General features: G+C 29.4%; 1 protein-coding gene across 2 annotated transcripts in view; it reads right to left on the bottom strand.

The window, feature by feature from the left end:
* Positions 1-8,345: 8,345 nt before the first annotated feature.
* The window catches only part of LOC656313 (acyl-CoA Delta(11) desaturase), a 30,253-nt gene continuing 14,916 nt past the window's right edge, over positions 8,346-23,682 (bottom strand). Inside the window, exons 3-6 of one of the 2 annotated variants that reach the window (XM_962850.4) lie at positions 18,943-19,073; positions 11,412-11,617; positions 9,159-9,344; positions 8,346-9,107 (exon numbers count right to left, since the gene is read on the bottom strand). In XM_962850.4, the coding sequence (XP_967943.1) occupies positions 8,798-9,107; positions 9,159-9,344; positions 11,412-11,617; positions 18,943-19,073 (833 nt within the window). In that variant the 3' untranslated portion in view covers positions 8,346-8,797. 2 annotated transcript variants of the gene reach the window in all.

A 23,682-nucleotide genomic window follows, 5' to 3' on the forward strand; every position in this document is an offset into this window, starting at 1 on the left:
TACGGCACTGCAATTTCTTTATCTTTTTCAATGGTTTTTGTCAATTTAACCTCTTCCTTTAAACCGGGCACAATATGTGGAACTAGCCATGCAATTTTATCAATTACAACTCGTGCTTTCTCATTTGTTGCACAAATTAATGCATTGACATCACTATTACTACGAATTAATATTAACTCTTGCGGTATGTTTAGCATTATATTTTTATAATCTTCTGCAAATCCTAATAGTCGATTTAATGGGATACATGCTTGAAAATATCCATCTATAGGTTTAGTGGCTTCTTCATTTAGATCCCAACCAGACATTGTTAATTTCAGACTTTCACTTTGATTTAATGATGCCAGATTTTTCATAGTTGTTGTAATACCTGGCTTTGTGTTTGTATCTACAGTTACTCCACTTACTTCATACCGTATTTCACTAAACAAAAAAGCGACACCATTATTTACAAACTTGGTTTCTGTTGCTGGTACAGTTTTATTAGTTGTAGCGTCGGTTTTAACCAATTGTCCCTCAATTAAAATTAAACTATCACATGGTAGTGTACACAAATCTTCTTGTAAAGGAATTCGAATTTCATCCGTGTTTTCATATCTGGCTGTATATGCCTCATGACTTTGAAATTTGTAACCTACCACACCTTCATCCCACTCAATACCCTTCTCAATATCGAACATTTTTTATGTGTATAATTCAAATCCTAATGATTTTAGAAACAGTTTATTTTTATTACTTAATTGTTGCACGTTTCGTTTCGTACTAACTGTTTTTCTACACTTTTGTTGCTTTTTATATGAGTCAGTTCTAAAACTAATACCCATTTTCTTCTTTCTTCTGCAAATGTAATCCAACTGTTACAGTCTCTTGTTGAAAATTGACTAACTTTTCATCTTGATCTATTATTTTAAGTGTAATATTTCTGATAGTTTTAACACTAATGGGTAGATAAATCACATGATCTGGTGACTGTACTATTTTAAATCCAGGTGGAACGTTTGGAAAAAATTGATAAATTATGTGTACAGGTTCTCCATTTTTAAAACTTCCAATTGTAATATTACATTCAATCATAATCGAATTAAGTTTCATTATGTCTGCAATATTATCCGAATCTTTTCCAATATTTTTTGGAACTATTTGACTATTAAATCCCAACACTGGTCCGATAGTATTTGGTTTGGTAAAGTCAACATCTTTTGTTGCTTTGATATGTGTATGTAATGTATTATTGTTTGCAGTAATAGATAAGAGGTCATTACTGAATTGTTTTTCAATTACATGTTGTAAATAGTTGTTTATATCGGTTAATTGATAACAACCGGTCGGTATTTTAAATTCGACATCCCCGAAAAAGAATTTATTATTTTCTTCATCAATATTCGGTATACTGTTGTAGACTTCAAAATTTGTAACACCCAGTTCATAGACACCATCACTAACATCAATCGGTGGATTAAAGTCAGCACTTAGTATCGCTGATTTTCCTGTTAATACAAACAGCATCTTTGATTCGACTAAACTTATAATTTGCATGTGTGTCTATATAAAAACTTTAAACATAATTGTCCACAATTATATGAACCCATTTTCTGATATCCATCATAATTGTATGTAATGTTATTACCATCATTATCACTTTTGAAATAATTTATAATCTCTGTTGGAGGTTTTAAATTGCCCATACTATCAAAGTATAATATATTATTTTTATTTTTTACATATGCTGTCCAATGAGTTCCACTATTTTTTTCTTCATCTAAATTTATAATTCCTGTTTCATTTTTATGTATAATTTTCGGTAATTTATTACGCATATATACACCTCTAAAATTTGGAATTTGTAATAGTCGAGCAAACTTTATTATTTCAATATTAGTGAGGGCGTGACGTGGTAATTTTACTGGGAGTTTTTTTTCTGATACCATTTATATGGACCAATGTAAAGACCTTTCCCTTTAGTTTTTCCTACACCTTTACCGCTACTCATTTCCATTGCTTTATTATGCCGCATAGTTTCCTCCAACATTTTTTTATCTACCGAAGCTTTATTTACAGCAGTCGCTATCCCTGCAGCTCCTCCTCCTAAAGCGCCTAGAGCACCTAATAGTGGTAATAGGAATGGTAAAAAACCACCATATTTAGGAGCAACTAGAACTCGTTGTTTTTTTGTCTTCTTTTTTTTACCCTTTTTACTTTTAGGTCCCATTCCGAATTTTACTTTGCCTTTCATTATACCAGCAATTGCTAATGCAGCTGCTTTTTCCCCAAACGATGCGTCTTTTGCTTTTAAACGTTCAACTGCTTTACTTAATAATAACTTATCTGCTTCGTGTCGTTTTTGCAAATTAGTTTCGTTGGCGTACGATATATCGTGTTCTTTACAAGCCTGATCTAATTTATTTCTACCACTATGTCCAAGTGCAATTCGTTCTTGTAATTTGGTTCCAGGACCACAAAACTGATAACCCGGTATATGTAATTCAATGGGTAATTTATTTATTAATTTATTTATTAGACCCCAACCTCTCTTTGTCAGAGTTGAATCAATACTATGTTGAGAATCACAAGTCTGTTTATTATATAACTTCATTTATTTACTTTTATCCATACAGCAAAAGAACAATATAGATACTAATTTAATCTAAGGTTACAAGTTGTTTATATCTAATTTCTACTATTATTAACTAACATTCTATACCACTATCACAGCTACTTGATGAGTCGTCAGAATCATAGTCATCAGAATCATAAAACATCATTTGTCGCTCTCTACTAAAATACCACATTTTAACAGTCATTCTGTTTATTAAATTATTTCCACACAACTGAGAATTCTGTCCTATTACTGTATTACACCAAAAACACTTGTAGTTTAACACTGAAGTCACATGTAGATGACAAATGTGAAATCTCACTGCCATAAGCTTCACACATCTCAAACAAAAGAATTTTCTGTTACCACAGTCCTTTGGAGATAGGCAAAAGAGCATGTAGCAGTAAGGATCTGAAAACATTTAAAACTTAATTTCTACAAGTACATACAATCTCATATTACATACCATTGTCAACTTCCATTATGCTGATTTAAGTTAGTGGTATATAGCTATAATTTTTTGGGCATTTTCCGGATCCACTTGGCTAGCTGTGTAACACGGAGTTTTACACTTATGACAAAGGAAACCATATTTTCTAAGTAACTCTTTGAATTCTTCTTCATTACACGTAATGTCAATACTTAAAGAATTATTCCACCCATCTGGATTAATAATAGAAATGTCCTTAGTGCTGCACTGTTCACACACAACCACTCTATTAAAGAAACGTTCCCAACCACCTTCCAAAGATATGTGTCCTAACTGGTTGTGGAAACACGTTTCTTCCACTATTATGACACCTTCACAAGTAAAACGATACCACATTTTTTTTACTACTTTAATATTGAGAAATACTTATTAGATACTGTTTTTGAATTTGTATTGAATTCTATATATATTAGCTGCAGTGACCTTGAATGATAAGTAAAGAGGGAAGTTGTTGGCCTTGCAAAAGTGGGGAGTAGCATGAATAACCTTGACCTTGAAAACATCAAGGTCCAATAATGCCTTGGCCTTGAAGTGGTGGGGGAAGTGGGAGGGGTTGGCCTTGAAAAGTAAGAGAGAGAACGAGTGGCCTTGAAAGAAAGAGAGGGAAAATGGGCGGGGTCAAACTCAAGGTCAAGGTTGTGTTGTGTTGTCCCCCCATTCGTTATCTACTAATTACGTTTTTAAGACTTGAGTTTTTGCATTAATTGGATTTTAATCTTTATCTTCTAAAATATCTGCATTTTAAATTTGATAAAAATCCGTTGACAAATGTCTGAGATATCAGGCTCGAAAGTCTTAGCTGAGACACCCTGTATGTTTAATGAGTTTGTCAAACCCAACAAAAAGTTATTGTAAATTGAAAAATAATAAACATCAGTCTAGGGAATACTAATACCGAATGCAAAATTAAGTTCTCTACGATTTAATGAAATTAAACTTGTGGCATTTTATTTGAAAAAAATGAGTTATAGGTGGTTAAAGTTCTGAAAACCTAACTTTAAACATTTGGGATTTGGAAAAATCTAGGCTTCCTCTTTCCAATGACCTAAAAAATATTTCCAAATTTTTAAAAATTGCAGAATTATAGATTTTTGAACTGGAAGATGCACATCCAAAAAAAAAATTGAAAACCCTCAAAATTTCGGAAACGACTAAATTTAGGTGTAAGGAAAGCTTATGAGAACTACCTTAAAATAACTCTAGTAATCTAAAAACGCATTCAAAATATAGCTTTTCATTTAAAATAAGAAAGTTGATAGCGACTTCCGGTATAACCATCTTAAAAATATGTTCATTGAGTAGGACCTAAGAGATTATAGTTGTATACAAATTTTCAGATAACTATCATCATTAGAACTACCAATACTTCTAATGTGGGGTTTAGACGGCACATCCTGTATAAAGAGTACAATTCTTTCAAAAATGTGTAAATTTTTAAAACAATTTTTTCGGCAAAATTGTGTTCAATTACCTTCAATGTTATATAATTTTTCAAGGTAATGATACGTTTGTTATCAAACATAGATAACCGCGTACATAAAAAAATATTAAAATTTACCTAGATAAAAACACATTTACAAATACCATAGGCAACTATTTACAAAGCAAGAAACCAAAAATTTCATTTTCTTTTCAAGGCTTCAAGAAATTAAATTCACAAAGTTTACGCAGTTTTTAATTAGTACAGAAACCAAACAAAAAATTAGAAAATCCGGAGACAGAACAACTTTGATTTACAGGTGGACACCTAACAAAAATTTGTCAGATTTTTGTACTAATTACAATTAGTCCAATTATTAATTTTGTATTGTAAAAGGTTATGCATGTGATGGATCTAGAGCGTAACTGCTGCGCGGGCAAATGACGCCGGCAGCCATCCCTCTATTTTTTGAACTATTGCCGACATTGTATTTGAATTGACGTAGTAAACAATTATTTTTGAACACATTGTATTTTCTAGTCAAATATGAAATGCTGGAAAAAGAAACTTTTTATTAATTCTATGATTATTGATTACCTGTCTGTCAATAAAAAGTAGCAAAAGTTTTCTTTATTTAGCAATAACTGTAAACTTCTGTTATTTGTTATGCAACACAAAATATATACAAAAATTAACAAGTGGGATTATCCAGACTGTCCCAACCTCTCATCCATCCCAAAAACCTACGCTTTATTTTTGTAAATAAGGATACAATGAAACTATAAAAGTGTATGAATAATTTATAACAACTAACATTTAGAGAAAATGCGATAGTGGTTGGTATTTCTTTGTAGCTCTAAAACAGCTTTAAAAATATGTATAAGCTTAACCAATTTCTCAATGGTATAATTAATTAAACCACAATTAAATTAAATTTTAACAGGAAATGAAGAAACTTAATTATGATAAATTATTCATTTTTATAGAGGTGCTCAAAAACTGGCGCACCAACTCGGTAGTGAAGAAATGCTTATAATATGCAAGCTCATTCTTTTAACTTCTAATAGAGGTAGAGCTTTAAAATTTTGTGTACGATCCAAATCGACCATTCTGATTTCAACTAAATTATTTTCACTATGGCTGAATTTTCGAAACTACAATTTTAAAATTTTAAATCGTAATTACCTATTTTTAATGCATTTTTGAATTCGCCTCTTGAAACTGCGTAAAATGTAATGTTGTTAGTACTAATCAATCATAGTTTTTGACGTATGTCAATTTTTTTGTTAAAATTTTCATTTCCAGGGGTTCATTTAAAATATCACAGCCCTTGAACTGTTTAAAATAAGTGAATAATTTTTTTTATATTTGAAAACCAAAATCCTTATCAACTGTCAACTGTCAAATTGCAAGACCGACCCTGTTTTTCCAATAACATTCAAGGACATCAATTTTTATGCAGACTTTTATTAACATCCATCTATCTATCAGATTGTCAACTGTCAAATTGTAAGACCGACCCTGTTTTTCCAATAACATTCAAGAACATCAATTTTTATGCAACTTTTATTAACATCCATCTATCTCTTACAGTTTTTGAAATAATCAGAAAAAACAGAATTTTGGCTCATTATTTTCATTTTTAATTATGTAAACTTTTGAAAAATACGATAAAAGTGTGCTATTAATTAAAAGAAATGTTCGATTTGTTCACCATTTTCATTCAAGAAGAAAAATTCGATGACAGACTGACTGAGTTTCATTACATAATTCACTGTTATAATAAAATATTATTGTTTTACTGCTTATTCGACAGTGAACCAGCCAAAAACTAAACAAAATGTTGATGTTTAACAATTGTTGACTAACTATAAGAATTACGAAGTAAAATCCGTATTTTTTCAAAAACTGTAAGAGATAGGTATAGGACGTATTGATAATGATAAAAGTCACCATAAATATCGTTGTCTTTTCGACTGCGGTTAAGAAAATAGGGTCGTTCCATTTGAAAAAACTGAGTTATAGCAGTTTTTTGATAACCACTTTGAAAAAATTATACTAGCTATGTATTTTGACAATTGACAATTTTGAAAATTCTAGAAGACTTTGAAACTTCGGTTATCAAACACAGAAAAAATTATTTACTTATCGCAGAGTTCAAAGGCTGTGATATTTTAAACAAACCCTTAAAAATGAAAGTTTTAAGAAACAAATTAAATATATCATAAACAATGACAGATAGGTACCAACAACTTAGGTAAATTTACTCAGTTTGAGAAGGTGAAATGAAAAATGCAATAAAAATGGTTACTATTTAAAATTCCAAAGTAGGCGACAATTTCTCATACTTCCGAAAACTCAGCCATTTTGAAAATAATTTAGTAGAATTCGGAATGATCGATTTGAATAATATACAAAATTTTACTACTCTTGTTGTATTAGAAGGTAAAAAGTTAGTAATGTAAGCCCCAAAAAAATCACCCTGTATAATGATAAAATTATAAAAAAATCTTTTTCGTGTACTTAATAGAAATTGATAACATTGTTTAACCCATAATTAAGAAACACTTTTTTTATTCATTCAATTTATTAACAAATGTTAAGTGTACAACTATGATTTTCTAAAAATGACAAATTAGAAAATGGCAAAATTCGGTTTTAAAATGCAACACCTTATATTATACGGTTTGTGGAATCTGATTTGTAAAATTTGTACGATTTTTGCGAAATAAATTGTTGTATATATGTTCAATAAAATTTAAATAAACTTTAAAATTTTTATAAAGTGAAGTACACGAAAAAGTGCGTGTTAAACGCGTATGAAGAGAGTTTTCTAGTTCGTAAAAATTTGATTGATCAATCACTTTCCTTTATTTATTAAACAATCTACTGTTGTGTTAACGTTAATGAATTAATGACAAATAACAAAAAAAATGTAACTTTGATTCACCACTCTGTATACAACACCTGTGTATAAAAAAAATATTTTTAGTTTGTGGACTTTAAGTCATTAAGTGGACTAAAACTCATCAAGTACAATTTTTTTTATATAACATTTTCTAAAATTATTATTTATTATTTTTACTGTTTTCTTCCTTACTTTTGTGTAAACGAGTGTTTAATAATTAGTTTGTATTAATAGCAACAATTCTCATCGTTGTTTTAAATTGTTTAAATTGCCCAAATTGTCCGTTTCTACCACAACGTCACTGCGTACATGTCTCAGTATATTATATTTTCCAAATTTTAAGTATTGTCGAAACATTTACTGAAAAATTACAAAAAAAAAAATTTTTTTTATTTGTTAAGCTCTGTTTGTTAAAATTAACACGTGTATTTCTTATACACCCCATGTACTAATTTCATGTACGCAATGAGTCTGTGTTTGTTCTTTTTCTCTATGTATATAATTTTTTTCAGAATTTTTCTACCCTTTTTATAATAAAAATTAATAAAATGAGAATATATTAAATTTTAAGATTTATAAGATTATTCCAAAACAGTGATGCTAAATGATGTTTTGAAGTTGTATTGTATAAAAATTATAATTATAAACTATTTGGTAGCAATACTAGTTTTTGGGATATAATTGTAAAAACATAATTTTAGTATTAGCAGTTTTAAAACTATAAAAACGCCAACGTCGCATTTTAATAAATTATTTAAGATTAAGATTATTTATGTAAGATTAATTAAATTGTAAAATAGTTATTAAAGTATAAATTACATTACCTATTATTTTTTTGAAGTGCATAACAGCTAAATTTGAGAGAAAATGTTGGCCTTTCCATAGTTTTAAAACAGATAATGCACTATTTGACTATAAAGAAACAAAAAAATTGTTTTTCAAACTTTTTTATTATATTATATAGGTATGTTCAGACTTAACAAAAAACACCATAAATCTAATAAGAAAACAAAAACAAATTATGTAAGTCACTGGCGCATTCAAGGAAACACTTATTCTAATTCCGATTTCATTGCAAGATTTCCTTGAATCAACCCCACCATACAACTGTGGCTGTAAGTAAAATAAAGTCACAAAACATTTTAAGTTGAACTGGATTTAAAAAACCGGTTCAAGAATGTTTAAGTAAGTAAGTAAACTTTATTGTTGGCTTTGTGACTCAAAACTAAAACTTTCAAAAGCATTGCTGCCTAAATGGCACCGTTTGGCTTTGTAAATTTTTCAAAAAAGAACAGCACTAAAAATTCAGCTAAAAAAGCAACTGACAAAAACTCTAGGGATTATTTTATACTGGCTAATACTGTTTACTGGCATTGACTTTAATCAGTTAAAATCCTCCATTTTATTCAGTTCTTCTAAATCTTCTTTTTCTATATCTGCATCTCCGTAACCCCAAATGTGACTTCCATCGCCACTTTTCTTCGCTCTTCTTGCAATCATCGAATTCGAAGCGAATTTCAAGTCGTAAGCCCATCCAATTTTTGCGAAGAAATCAATAAACGTGGTAGATGGGTTGTAGCTATTTCCAAGTTCTCCAGTTCTGTAATCCCATGGGAAGACGTGATGGTAGTTATGCCAACCTTCACCCAACGCTGCCAAAGACACTGCTAAATTTTCCACTGGACTTATATATCTGGAAACCAACTTTACAAAAGATTTGAATATTTTTTTCTTTAATAAATACCTGTCGTAAGGTTTCTGGCCCCACATATGCGCAACGCTGTTCACGAAAAATGCGATGTTTAAAGTGATACAAAATCTGGCGTTAAAATTCACCCAAAACGAATTCCAAATTGTTTCGTTCCAAAAATACACGGGGGTAAAAACTGGTAGAAAAATAACGAACAGGAAAAATAGTGGTGGATATAATCTAAAATCACAAGTTAAAATTGTTAATTTTTTACGAGGGGTAAACCGCAGGGGATATCAGTGTACAAAATCAGGGGAAATCCCAGGAAATCAAGAGAAATCAGAGAAAATCTTCCAACAGTGCGCATGCGCAAATTGAGATTCTGTGTGCCCTACCGGCAACATGTCTGCGGTGATAGAGCTTCGGCATATGGTCTACAATTGAATGATGAAAAAGAATACAATCTATACACGGTGTTCCGTCTAAACCCCACATTAGAAGTATTGAAAGTTCCAAGAAAGATAATTATTTGAAAGTTGATACTCAGCCATAATCCGTTGACTTCTGCTCAATGAAAATATTTTCAAGATGGCGGCACATCCGGTTATACCGGAAGTTGCTATGACTTTTCTTATTTTAAATAGAAAGCTACGTTTTTCACTGCGTTTCTGGATTAGTAGAGTTAATTTAAGAAAATTTTTATCAGCTTTCCTGTTTTCGAAATATTTAAATTTTTTTGAAAATTTTTGGAATTGCACTTATCATTTAAAAAAACTTTCTTAGTTGTAGAGATTTCGAAATCACAATTAGAGAATTAAAAGAGAAAGCCTATATCTGTTTTCTAGTGTTTTCCAAAATTGGAAAAAAAGTTAATAAACCCAAAAATTTTAAGGTGAAGTTTGGATAACTTCAAGTACCCATATCTTAATTTTTCCAAATGGGATGTCCCAATTTTTATTTTATGAGAACCGTTTGCGATAAATGAATAATTTTTTTTTGTATTCGGTAACCAAAGGTTTGAAGAGTCTTTTAAAATTTTCAAAATTATGATGTCAAAATTCATGGCTAGTATGAGTTTTTCAAAATGGTTATCAAAAAACTGCTATAATTCAGTTTTTTCAAATGGAACGGCTCTATTGTCTTAACGGCAATCGAAACAACTTCGATGTTTACGGTGACTTTGATCAATCAATACATCCAATAGAGTTTTTGATAAAAATCACTAAAAATCGAACTTACTTCGTAATTTTCATAGTTAATCAAGTAGACCTTGCAAAATGGTCAACAATTATCAAACTTCAAGATTTTGTTTAGTTTTCATCTGGTTCATTATGAAATAAACAATAAAACAATAATATTATAATTATGGTTTATTATAGCTTTGTGAATTATGTAAAAGAACTCAATCAGTTTGGCATCGAATTTTGAACTTATTCTTAAATGAAAATAGTGAACAAATCAAACATTTTTTTTGGTTAATAGTATTTTTCGAAAGTTTACTCCATTAAAAATTACAATAATGAACTGAAATTTTGTTTTTGCGATTATTTCAAAAACTGTAAAAGATAGATATAGAAAATGTTAATAAAAGCGTGCATAAAAATTGATGTTCTTTAGATTGCCATTAAAAAAACAGAGTCATTCCAATTAAAAAAAACTGTTTTCATGTTTTAATCATCATCTTCAAAAAATCATAGTAGCCTTGCAATTTGACAGTTGACAATCTTCAAGACGTGAGAAGATCCTTTGAGTCTTTGGCTATCAAATGCAAACAGAATAATTCACTTATTGCAAATGAAAATTTGTATAAAAAAATTACATACTTACGTCAAAAACTATGACAGATAAGTATTAACAACTATACTACAATTTACTCAGTTTTGAGAGGCGAATTCAAAAATGCAATAAAAATATGTAGTTACTATTTGAAATTTTAAAGATGACACCAATTTCTCATAGTTCCGAAAATTCAGCCACTTTGAAAATAATTTAGTTGAAGTCAGAATGCTCGATTTAGATTGTATACAAAATTTTAAAGCTTTAGCTATATTTGAAGTTAAAAAGTTCCTAATGTAGGCCCTAATTAAAAGAATCAGCCTGTATATTACAAAGTAAAAAATATATATTGGTAATAAAATTATGAAAGAATGAAGAACAATCTGCAACGAACAGGTAGTAGGTATTTAATTCACGGGAAATAATTTTAAAAAATTAGGGTATATTTTGAGAAAATCAGGGATAATCAAAGCAAAATTGTACAAAATTTGGCTTGCGGTTTACCCCTCGAATTTTTGTGTTTGTTACTACTTTTTGTGCCACATTATGAGCGGATCGGCTTCCAAGTCGCTCATATCGACGGCTTTTCGTTTTTCGACAACATCAGGATGAGGGGTTAGAACAAGCCAACCGACGTGTGAAAACAGAAAACCGCGTTTCGCATTATGTGGATCGGCGTCGGTTTCGCTGTATTTGTGGTGAACTCGATGGTCCAATGCCCAGACGTAGACATGCCTCTAAAATAAAGAACACAAGTGTTAAAAACTGTGAAAAAATTACATAGAGGTGACCCAGGGATGCGTGCATGCTCGATAACTTTTTTTTCTATGTAAGCTAATAAATGTTTAAATGATAAGTCTTACAATATGACACATTCTAAAAGTATTTTAATTTATATACAGGCTCTTCCAAAATCAAATACCCAACTAAATTCGGTTTTTTTTAAATGGAAACCTCAAATTTTTGTTACATTTTTTAAATCGTAAGTAAATTGTTGATATAACACACCCGGTTGATATAACACTAGAGTTATCTGTCATAGTATTCCACTTATGTCAATTTATTTGTGAAAATAGCGTCGTGCAAAGACTTACAGAAAAATTTATAACTTCAGAACCATTTAAGATAACTTAACCAACTTTTTCCAATCAATTCCTCAAGCTTTAGTGCATCTTTCTCAATGAAAACGAAGTCGGAATCGACATTCCATCGCCTACTACTAAAAGAATATTTCTTAACAAATTGTAAATTGTAGTAGAAACAGACGTACATTACAAGAAAACAATTTTAGTAGTCTTTATAAAAACAGGAAAGTATGATAAACAGAAACAATGTAAAACTTTTAAAAAAAGTCTACTTATAAAAAAAGCTCAAATAGGTCACCATTGCGTTCCACACAAGCTGCTAGTCTTCTAGTAAATGAGATCCGAACTCTAGGAAGCATTCAACTTCTGTAATTCTGTTGCTTACTTGCTAGAGGTCGGAGTTCATTTACCAGAAGAATAGCAGCTTGTGTAGAACACGATGGTGACCTATTTAAGCATTTTTTGTAAATAGCCTTGTCTGGAAACTTTTACATTGTTTTCTGTTCTTCTTTCAAAATGGTAAAGGGGTGATAAATTTATAACGGCCTACTGATTTTTTTTTTCGAAAAAAACCTTTCAATATTTCTTATTTCACAAAACTCTTACGAATTTTACAAATTAGACCACACAAACACTATATTGACAAAAAGCTCATAAAGAATGCCATGCAACGGTACAATAAAATATAGGGTATTGCATTTAAAAAAATCGAGTTATTGCTATTTGTAATTTGTCATTTTCAGAAGATCGTAGTAGGCGATGGAATATCGACTTCGGGTTCGTTTTCATTGCAAAAGATGCGCTAATGCTTCGGAAATCCAGTGGAAAAAAGTTAGTTAAGTTGTCTTGAATGGTTTTGAAGTTATGAATTTTTCTGTCGATGCACGACTCTATTTTCACACATAAAATGACATAAATCAAAAACTGACAGATAAATCTAAGAAACTGGGTGCGTTATATGAACAATTCGGTCACGATTTCAAAAATGTAAGAAAAATTTGAGGTTTACATTTAAAATAACAGAACTTAGTTGGGTATTTTATTTTGGAACAGCCTGTATACAAATTAAAATATTTTTAGAATGTGCCTTATTGTAAGACCCATCGTTTAAAAAAAATCCAAATTGATAGCTTGCATAGAAAAAACGTTATAGAGCATGCACGCACCCCTGGATCACTCTGTATCTTATGACATCGAATCTAGTTGTATGATTTTTTCTTTTCTAAATAGTTGGTATAATTGAAAAAATATAATATCTGAATAACATTTCGACATACAACTAAAACTCCTTCGCAATCTTTATGGTACACTATCTGTGCTAACACAAAAGTGTTACAATAACAAACGAAAATTTGTATTGTGGTTTTGAGACAAAAACCATAGTAGCAATGTTTTTGAAACAACAGTCGAATCATTACTTTTGTAAGATCGATATCGCGCAATCAGCGTGAGTTGTGACAGTGTTTGTAGAAACTTTCGTGCATTAATGAAAGTGTAAAGTAAACCAAATTATTTGTGAATAATAAAAAAATTAAAATCGATATGCTTTTAGGTCACACAAGCTACGCTTAACGTCGTTATCTAGGTCTTGAATATTTCTAGTGGCGCGAGACCGACTGATATTTATGTACCTACTAGGTCGGGAATAAAAATTAAATTAAATTAAAGCACTCAAAAAATCTACAACAAAGTTAAGAAAATAGTTTTGTAAAATGTATTGTATAATTAATTATCAGGTTAATTTTAATTTTAAAATAAATATTCATACTTATTTTGTGCACTTCATATTAAACAAAAGTATTTTTAACAATTGAGTACTAGTTATTTATTATACAAAGTGGTAAAATTTTATTTTATATTCGAGGGCTTGAGAAGATAATAGTGAATTTTATAGTGGTGTACGGGGTGCTGTACACGACACATTCTCGTTTTTTTTTCTTGTTTTTGATTTAATAAAACTTGGCATTTTAGCGAAATTTAAAAAAAGTCATATCTTCCTTATTATAAAAGGTACACATTTGAAACAAAGACATTATAACTATTATAAGGCACGTTTTACAGAGAATTTAATAATGTTATAAGCGATTTTTTTAACCATTCGTTTAGCTGTAATAACTTAAAAGTTTTATTTTTTTAAATAGCAATCATAGGTGGCTGTGATGTTTTTAGAAAGTTTATTTTTTCTGATTTGATTCGTCTATTTGTGTAGTAAATTATTTTTAAATATTAAAGAGAAAACATAACACTTCGCTTTTTCTTTAGTATAGTAGGTCATCAAAAAATTTTGGAGTTTCAATAAAAACTATGAAAATTTTATTACCTAACAAGTATTTTTAATTTAATGATTTTTTAAACATTAATTAATTCAAAAACAGCATATAAATTATTACTGGATCAAATTTTTCAAATTGCATTTATATGGGTTTCAGTTCAGAAAAAAATATGCTTTTCGAAAATGTCATTGCCAACTATGATTCCTATTTAAAAAAATAAAACTTGATGCTATTACGGCTAAACGAATGATTCAAAAAAACCGCTGTTAACATTATTAAATTTTCCGTAAAAAAGTGCCTTTGTTTCAAATGTGTATCTTTTATAGTTTTTTTTATTCTGCTAAACTTTTGTTTATAAATCGAAAACAAAAGATGATAGCGGAATGCGGTTTCAACCAAAATTATTTTCTCAAAAAAACGGACCCAAAAATGTGTCACTTTGTTTCGGAGATCCCCTATTCGGACATCCAAAATGCAGCACCCTGTACAATACAAAATTTTATTTCATCCTTGAGTTTTTATTCCATCACTGAGTTATTTTGATTATAAATTATAGACGTCAAAAAAATAATGATAGTTATTAAGCATGAGTCTCTAGACGATAAAATTTTATTTTACCATCAAACAAACAGTAGGTAATTTAATTTTATTATAAGTTTGGTTATAACAGCAAATTAAAGATTTTTAAACAAAATGGGAAATTATGTCGATGTGTCCTTTGTCTGTGTTATTTATCGAAAAGTAAATTTTTACACCTGGTTCTGTAGTACTTTTTCCGCTTGATCATTAATCCTTCAAACTTAATTTTTCACCATGTGTAAGCACGCAAAGTGTAAGTGTATGTAGGTACTCGTATGCTTAATTAATAATACACGCCACTGTCAATTCTAGTAAGTGAAACAAGACCAGTATTCATAATTAAATATTTCGTACAATTGAACTATCATGTTTTTTTCATAGTTTAACAAAAACTATTTATTTATTATTTATTGTTGAGTTTAAAAGTAAAATTTTCCTTGATGACAAAACATGTGAAAACGATTTTCAATTAAATCCAAACCAGCACAAACCAGATTCGCCTGTTGACAGCAACCGCTATTTGTTCGTGTTAATCATTGTTGATGGACTATTCCCATTTTCCAGGAATTTGTTACCTATTCACCAATGTCTACAAAATAAAGCCCGATATTTTCCCAGTAATTGTATTTTACACCGAATTGTGTCATTAAAATAGATCGATGTGGAAAGTAATTTGCTGTACTTGATAATGAGTTTCAAATCGAGTAAAAAGTGACGTATTATTACATTACTGGGTCATTAAATATATGGTCGAAACCATTGTCGTAAATTTGTTAATGCGTGTGGATGTGGTATTTGAATGCAGATCGATTAAATTGGGGGTAAGAACCTTACACAATGCACACTTGGATAAGAAATTCTAGAAAACTGGTAATCTATTTACAATCAAGAATAAATTCAAATAAACTAGTTTTTTTATAAAACGGCCACTTATCAAGATTAACTTTTGCTTGTTTTCTAAAAGCTTTATTCGAGCTGCCAGAGGACATATAGTTCCTAAGCTTTTAATAAACATATTAATAAAAGCTAATAAATAATATTTGATAGATCGACTTATAATACATAAACTAAAAATATTATTATTATACGCAGGGTGTTGCATACAGGGTGGTAAACCAAAGTTATATTTTTTATATGAAACGTCCCATATATTTTTGCATAATTACATTCTACACGAAAAAATAATGTAACTTTATATACACTGTTATGGGTCTATGTCTTTTCGTTTCGGAATTATTCAACTTTGCGTTATAGAAAAGACCAAATTTTGAAAAAGCACTACAAAGTCGCCAATACTATTTTCCGACAAATTTGCCATAGAAAAACGCAGAATATCTTGGAGTTTTAGCAAATAGTCAACTTATACCTAAAACACGCAGAAAATGTACAGGATGTGCCAAAACGCAAAGAGTTGATTAACTCATTTTTTTCAAATGGAACACCATGTATTTTATTACACGTATCTATTTATATACTGTTTGCATAGTAAATTTAAAACATTTGTCGAGATTTTTTAAAAAACGTATTTTATTAGGTACAAGAAAATTTGTTATTCTAGAATTTGATAAATCAAATGGTAATTTATTTTTTGATAGGTACTAGATACATAATAGTATATTATGCTTCAAGTTTTATGAGACGCATTTCATAATAGAGCAAGTGCGACAAAGTGCCTTATAAACGTGATATACAGTATTTTTTTCTACTTGGTACTTTTTGTACCAAAAAATTAATATTAATTTCGAAATTTAGGGAACTTTGTGGCAGTTGACAGCATTTGCGCGCAGATAATGAAATGAAATTAATAATTTAGACCGTCATTAGTTTATTTGTACAAATGTATTGTAAAAATCTCCAAGACGTTTTCCAATGTATCCCTTAACAAATACGGGCTTTTGTGGCAAATACGTGGAATTTGAAAATTGGCCGAAGGATAATAAGATCTGAAATTACTTACTTGCACTGGCTTTTGAAATTATGTTTGTACATGACTCCAAAGGTGTTCGAAAGGACCACACACATATCAGGGCTGGTACAAAAGCCTCTAAAAGTTCGTATTTGATTAATTTGATTAAATTATGCACTTGAAACAGGTGCCGATTGCCACTGACAGTTTGCAAATCGCGTATCATAATGACCTCAATACGAAACCGAAGTAGAAAAATGAATTTTACTCATCAAGAATTATTAATAAAAGAAATAAAAAAAGAAAAACATTTTTTAACACTTTAAGATATATTTGTAATTTGCTATACAAACCGCTTATCGTTGTTAGAATGCTTATAAAAAATGCTATCGATACGTGTAAAGAAATACATGGTGTTCCATTAAAAAAATGAGTTATTCAACTTTTTGCGTTTTTTACACCCTGTACATTATTTCCGAGTTTAAAGTAAAATTCCACTGTTTCCAAACTAAAGAATATTCTGAGTATTTGTGTTACAAATTTAGCGAAAAATATTTATATGCGACTACGCAGGTATTTTTTAAAAAATGGTGTTTTTTTATAAAAAAAAGTTGAATAATTCCGAAACAAAAAGAGAAAAACCTATAATAATGTATACAAGGTTACATTATTTTTTTGTGTAGAATTTAATTATGCAAAAAAGTGGGTTCCATTTAAAAAAATATAACTTTGGTTTACCACCCTGTATACAACACCCTGTGAATAATAAAAATATTATTAGTTTGTGGACTTTAAGTCGATCTACCAAATAATAAAAACGGAATGGTAATATTTCAAGTAACAAAAAAGTTATAGACCGATTACGCACCCCTAGGTCACCCGTATACTAACATTTATTCCCACGACATATGGGCTGTTCTGTCTAAACCCTCATTAGAAGTATTGAAGGTTCTAGTAAAGATATTTATCTGAAAGTGGGTACTCAGCCATTATTCGTTAAGTTCTGCTCAATGAAAATATTTTCAAAATGGTGACACTTCCGGTTATACCGGAAGTCGCCATCAACTTTGTTATTTTAAATGGAAAGTTATGTTTTTCACTGCGTTTTCGGATTAGTTGAGTTGATTAAAAGTTAATAAACCTAGAATTTTTAAGGTTAAGTTTGGATACCTTCAAGTATCCAAAATTAATTTTTTCAAATGGAATGTCTCAATTTTTATTTTACTAGATGGAGGAGAATTTTTTTCTGAATCGACCTGTACTAGCATTCCCTATAACTATCTGTGATAATTTTCAAGTTATGTTGGTTTTTTTGACATTGTGGAAAATTTCTTACTAACCTCAGCTATTTTTGCAACGTTTGCCAAGAAAGCATTGCTGATTAAACAGACGACAAATTCTGTTCAAAACTGTGTTGTACGTCCGGTGAAAACAAAATAAATTATTTGAATGTTAGTTTGAAAAATCTTAATTTCTGTCGTTTCCTTGGCAACGTATAAGAAAAGCTATTGTAACTTGAAAACTATTAAACATAAGTATAGGGAATGTTAATACAGATCGTTGCAGAATTGAATTCTCTACGATTTAGTGAAATAAAACTGTTGGCATTTTATTTGAAAAAAATGAGTCATGGGTGCTTTAAGTAGTGCAAATTTAACTCTAAGAATAGAAGGTTCTTGATCATTTTTTCTTAATGTGAAAGCACCAAGGGAAAGATCTAGGCTTCCTCTTTCAAATGAGCTGAAAAATATTTTCAAAATTTTCAAAATGGCGGAATTATCGATTGTTGAACTGGAAGGTGTATACCCAAAAAAAATAGCTACTCGTAAATGTCCGTAAACAGCTGAATTTAGGTATATAGAGACAGCTTATAAAAACTATCTTAAAATAACTCTAGTAATCCAAAAACACATTAAAATTATATAGCTTTCCACTTAAAATAAGGAAGTTGATAGCGACTTCTTGTATATCCGAAAGTGTCGCCATTTTCAAAATATTTTAATCGAGCAGGACCTGAGAGATTATGGTTGCATACAAATTTTCAGATAACTATCATTACTAGTAGAACTGCCTGTATAATGTATAAGCTTTGAGACCTGACCTTGAAGTGTGCCATACCTACTCATAACTTACCAGTCTAACCTCAAAGTCGGAGAAAATCAAATTCCATTAAAATTCAATTTTTTCAGACATTTTCAAAATAAAAAAAAATTGCTCACCTGACCCGTAATCGTAAATAAGATGAGTAGAAGTATCTTAAGTGGCCATTTGGCCTTGTAAGCCCTATGTGACCATAATCTATGAGCACCCGCGGTGATGCCAAACCCTGAGAGGTATATCGTTAGGAATGCTGCAACAAAAAATTGTTTTATATATACGCTCCCAAAAATATCTGTTTTAGAAACTCATTCAAGTTTAAAATGAGTAACTTCTGCGGATTATTTAGGTTAATGTAGCCCAAATGTCACGTACCTAAAATGTTTTTACGAACTCATTTGCTATTCAGTAATAATTCGTCCGCAAAAACATCACATTCGGTACTTGTTATAAAAATAACTACAAACTGATCCAGAAATACTGAGTCTGTTGGCAACACATTTGAAAGTGTTTGTGCTTGTAATTTGTAACATTGCAACCGAATTTGATTTTTCTTGACAATTATTTGACGTACAACCCCACAAGAATGTTAAATTGTTGTTAACTAGAAGCGTATTCCATTAGTAACCTTAAAAATTTAAGTCCAGTGTTGCCAACAGACTCAGTATTTCTGGATCAGTCTGTATTTACAGCCAAAATTGATGAAAAATAATATAATAAAATGAAAAAGGGTCATCTTGTCAAGACAAAAACTACATATTCTAGTTTCATTTTTTCAGGTGTTAAACCTCACTTCAATGATTTGTTTTAGTGGTTTATTTTTATTACACACACCACAGATACAGGGTGCCCCAACAATTCGAAGAAGCTGCATAACTTGTTTATTGTTAAAGATATTGACTTTTTCTTTTTTCTCAGATTATAGCTGCGCTTCTGCAGTATGTTTCTAAAGTCTTGCGGTATATATACAGTTCCGGTATAAAAAAACCCTAAAGTTATGTTTTTTCAAGGAAAACACCCTACGTTTTATTGTATTTTTGGACGTAGCTTTTAATACTGATGATTTTAATCTGAACTTATATTGGTCGTTTCTGTTTAGTTTTCGAAATAATTTGATTTTTTTGACAAAAACAGGTTTTATTTAAAAATTTATTACACAAAAACGGAGAATAGTAGAAAAGTAGGACTTTCACCGCTTTAACGGGAAAAGTTCAAACTTAAATCTGTTTCATTTGCTTAGCGCATTACAATTAGAAACATAGAAAAATTAAGTAGTTTTTTAAAAGTTGAGTAACTTGAAAAACTTAAATGAAACACCCTATTTTTTGTTCTTGCTTCTCAAAGATTATTAAATTGTTTATCTAAAAACATAATGTTTCAAATACCTAAAGTTTATAACTAAAAAGATATTTCACTTAAAAAGTTAATTTCAACAACAATGCACATTATACATGAACCATATCATAACCATAGCAACTCCACCACAGACCATTTATTGGAGTTTATATGAGAATTTAAAAATTTCGTCATAAATTAAAATTTTGGTTATTTTACTCTAATAAATGACAAATAAGGATAATATCAAAGTTAATATTAGCAGAAAATTTCACTTTTCGACAACTGAAACAATTGTTAATAATTTTTTTAATGTTTAATGTTAAATATCCTTTGAATAATCAGCAAAAGACACTTCACTGTTAATGTAATTTAAAGATGTTTCAGGTGCAAAAATAAAAAAATGGATGTTGCATTTAAAATTTTTAAGTTATTCAACTTTCAATAAACATCGTCATTTTTATCTTCTTGAGTGCAGTAAGTAATAAAAATAATATGTCCTTGAAGTTTGAATTTTCTTCTCTAAAATAGTGAAAGTTCTACTTTCTGAGATTCTTGGTTTAAATGTAATGATTTTTTTTTAATGCAAATTTTTGGCAAAAAATCAAGTTATTTCAAAAACAAAGCAAAATTAACCAATATCAATTTAGCTTAGTGTTTAAAACTACATCCAAAAATGCAAAAAATATAGGTTATTGTTTCATTTAGAAACACAAGTTTGTGTCGTAACTGATTTCGCAAACACGCTGTATAATTGAAAATAATTTTAAGTGAGTCGTGGGATTAGTATGTACGACTTTCGTAAAAAAAAATAATTTTCGAACATTTAAAGGTCAGTAATGGACTTTTTCACATTGCTGAGACACCCCGTATGCATCTGAAGAGAAATAAAACACAAAGTTACAAATAGTGTATGTTTTTTTTAAAAAGGTCAATTAATTCACAATAAAACAATAAAACTTTGGCGTAAGTGTACTTCCTACATTTCGCAATCCTTAATTTTATTTGAATAGGTCAACCCGAATTCTTGTTTTGTAATTAAAACTCTGGCTTCCCAGCAGTATAAAATAATCCATTTCTTTATTTTATTGTACCACTAGTTTACTCGTATTACTAAACGAGATCAAAGTTATGAATTTATGGTTCAGAAAATTATTCTTGATACCAAACTCAGATAGACTATTAATTTAAAATTAAATTCATTAAATCCGGTAAAACTTAAAAAACCATTTTTTTACATAGGGTTTATAATGCTAGGAAATATTTCATTTGGTAATAAATTTAATGGGAAAATATGAAGACGCAAAGTCCATTTTTTATTGGATCAATAGCTTTCATTTCACAAGGCGCCGCTGTCTGTATCAATTTACCGAGTTAATATCATCATTGGGAAATTTAACAAGGAAAGTTGAGTGCAATGTTTTGTCCGAACATCACGTCCAATAAAGGATTCGTGAATTTAATAGAAAAATCTCAATATAAAAAATATATACAGCATTACGCTCTTTAAATACTTATTTATTTATTACTGTTGTTTCATTTTTTCACAGGGTGTGAAAAAATCCATTATTGACCTTTAAATGTTACAAAATTAATCTTTTTTTTACAAAGGCCGTAATATACTAACCCCCTGACTCACTTAAAATTATTTTCAAGTATACAGAGTGTTTCCAAACTTATGTTTTTTAAGTGGAAGAGCCTATATTTTTTGCAATTTTGGATTAACTTTTAACTCAGATGTTTTTTAGCTAAATTGTTATTAGTCGATTTTGCTTTGTTTTTGAAATAACTTGATTTTTTGACAAAAACACGCATTTTAAAAAAAGTCATTACATAAAAACGAAGAATCTCAGAAAAGCAGAACGTTAAAGATGAAAGTTCAAATTTCAAGAATATATTATTTTTTTAGCTTATAGCATTCAAGAAGTTAACAAATGAAGATGTTTATTGAAAGTTGAATAACTTAAAAATTTTAAATCTAACATCCAATTTTTATTTTTTAATCTAAAATTAAATTGCCTCTCTAAAAACATTAACAGTTAAGTGTCTTTTGCTGATTACTAAAAGGATATTTAACTTTAAACATTCAACAAATTATTAACTATTGTTTCAGTAGTCAAACGGTGAAATTTTATGATAATAATGACTTTAATGTTACACCTAAGCCATTATTTGCTATTTATTACAATAAAATAACAAAAACTTTCATTTTTGGCGAATTTTTAAATCCCCATATAAACTTCCGACAAATGGTCTGTGGTGGAGTTGCTATGGTTATGATATATACTATGGTAACAATAGTGCTCATAAATAGTGAACATTGTTGTTCAAATTAACTTTTAAAGTGAAATATCTTTTTAATTATTAACTTTAGGCTTTTGAAACTTAATGTTTTTAGATAGACAATTTAATGATGTTTGAGTGGCAAGAACAAAAAATAGACTATTCCATTTAAGTTTTTCAACTTTTAACAAACTTCTTAATTTTTATATGTTTCTAATTGTAATACGCTAAACTGTTGACACAGAGTTAAGTTTGAACTTTGCCCCTTAAAGTGGTGAAAGTCCTACTTTTCAACGTTTCTTGTGTAATACATTTTTAAATAAAACGTGTTTATGTCAAAAAAATCAAATTATTTCAAAAACTGAGCAGAATCGACCAATAAAAGTTGAGATTAAAATCATCAGTATTAAAAGCTACATCCAAAAAGGAAATAAAATTTAGGATGTTCCATTTGAAAAAACATAACGTCTGTGTTTTTTAAGTATTGGAACATCCTGTATATATACCGCAATCTTTTAGGAATATACACCAAAAGCGCAGCTATTATAATTTTAAAAAACAAAAAAGTCATTTTCTCTAATAATAAATAGTTATGGTGATTTTTCAGATCGTTGGGACAACCTGTATCTAGAATTCACCCTATTCCATATTTAAAAATTTCATTCCATTATTTCATTTTGCTAACTAATTATCTACAAAAGTTTATCAGCAAAAGCTGGTAAACGATCAGTTTTTTAAAGTAAATTAGTCTATTTAATTAAATGATTTAGTCAAAAAATTAATATAAAATAATTACGCTTAAAATGCTTTATATTGCACGAGGCGAAAACATTTTTTCTTAAACAAAATCTATAATTAAAAATAAATCAAAAATTTGTCACTACCACTAAATGTCATTTGTGGAACAATAAGAAATAACAAAAGAACAATCGATCTAAATACTTCCTAAATTAATAGCTTTCTATTGTTAAAGCAAAACGATTAGGTAAATATTAAAAAAGGTTGACTCAGTAATGTAATATTTTTTCCACCATTATAACCATCTGTTACTTGGTTAATTGTCTCATATTATAATTTAAATTTGCTAACAATGTTTCTTATGATTAAAAAAATCTCTTACTCTTATTTATTTCAATTTCGTAATGTGAGTTTGATCTTTTATGTTATCGTCCAAAAGTAATTAATCAACCGGAAAAGCCATTTGTTTGTCCTCGAACTTGCCCAACCTAGAGAAGACGTTAACA

The sequence above is a fragment of the Tribolium castaneum genome, chromosome 7 (assembly GCF_031307605.1).
Source record: "Tribolium castaneum strain GA2 chromosome 7, icTriCast1.1, whole genome shotgun sequence".
Lineage (NCBI taxonomy): Eukaryota > Metazoa > Arthropoda > Insecta > Coleoptera > Tenebrionidae > Tribolium > Tribolium castaneum.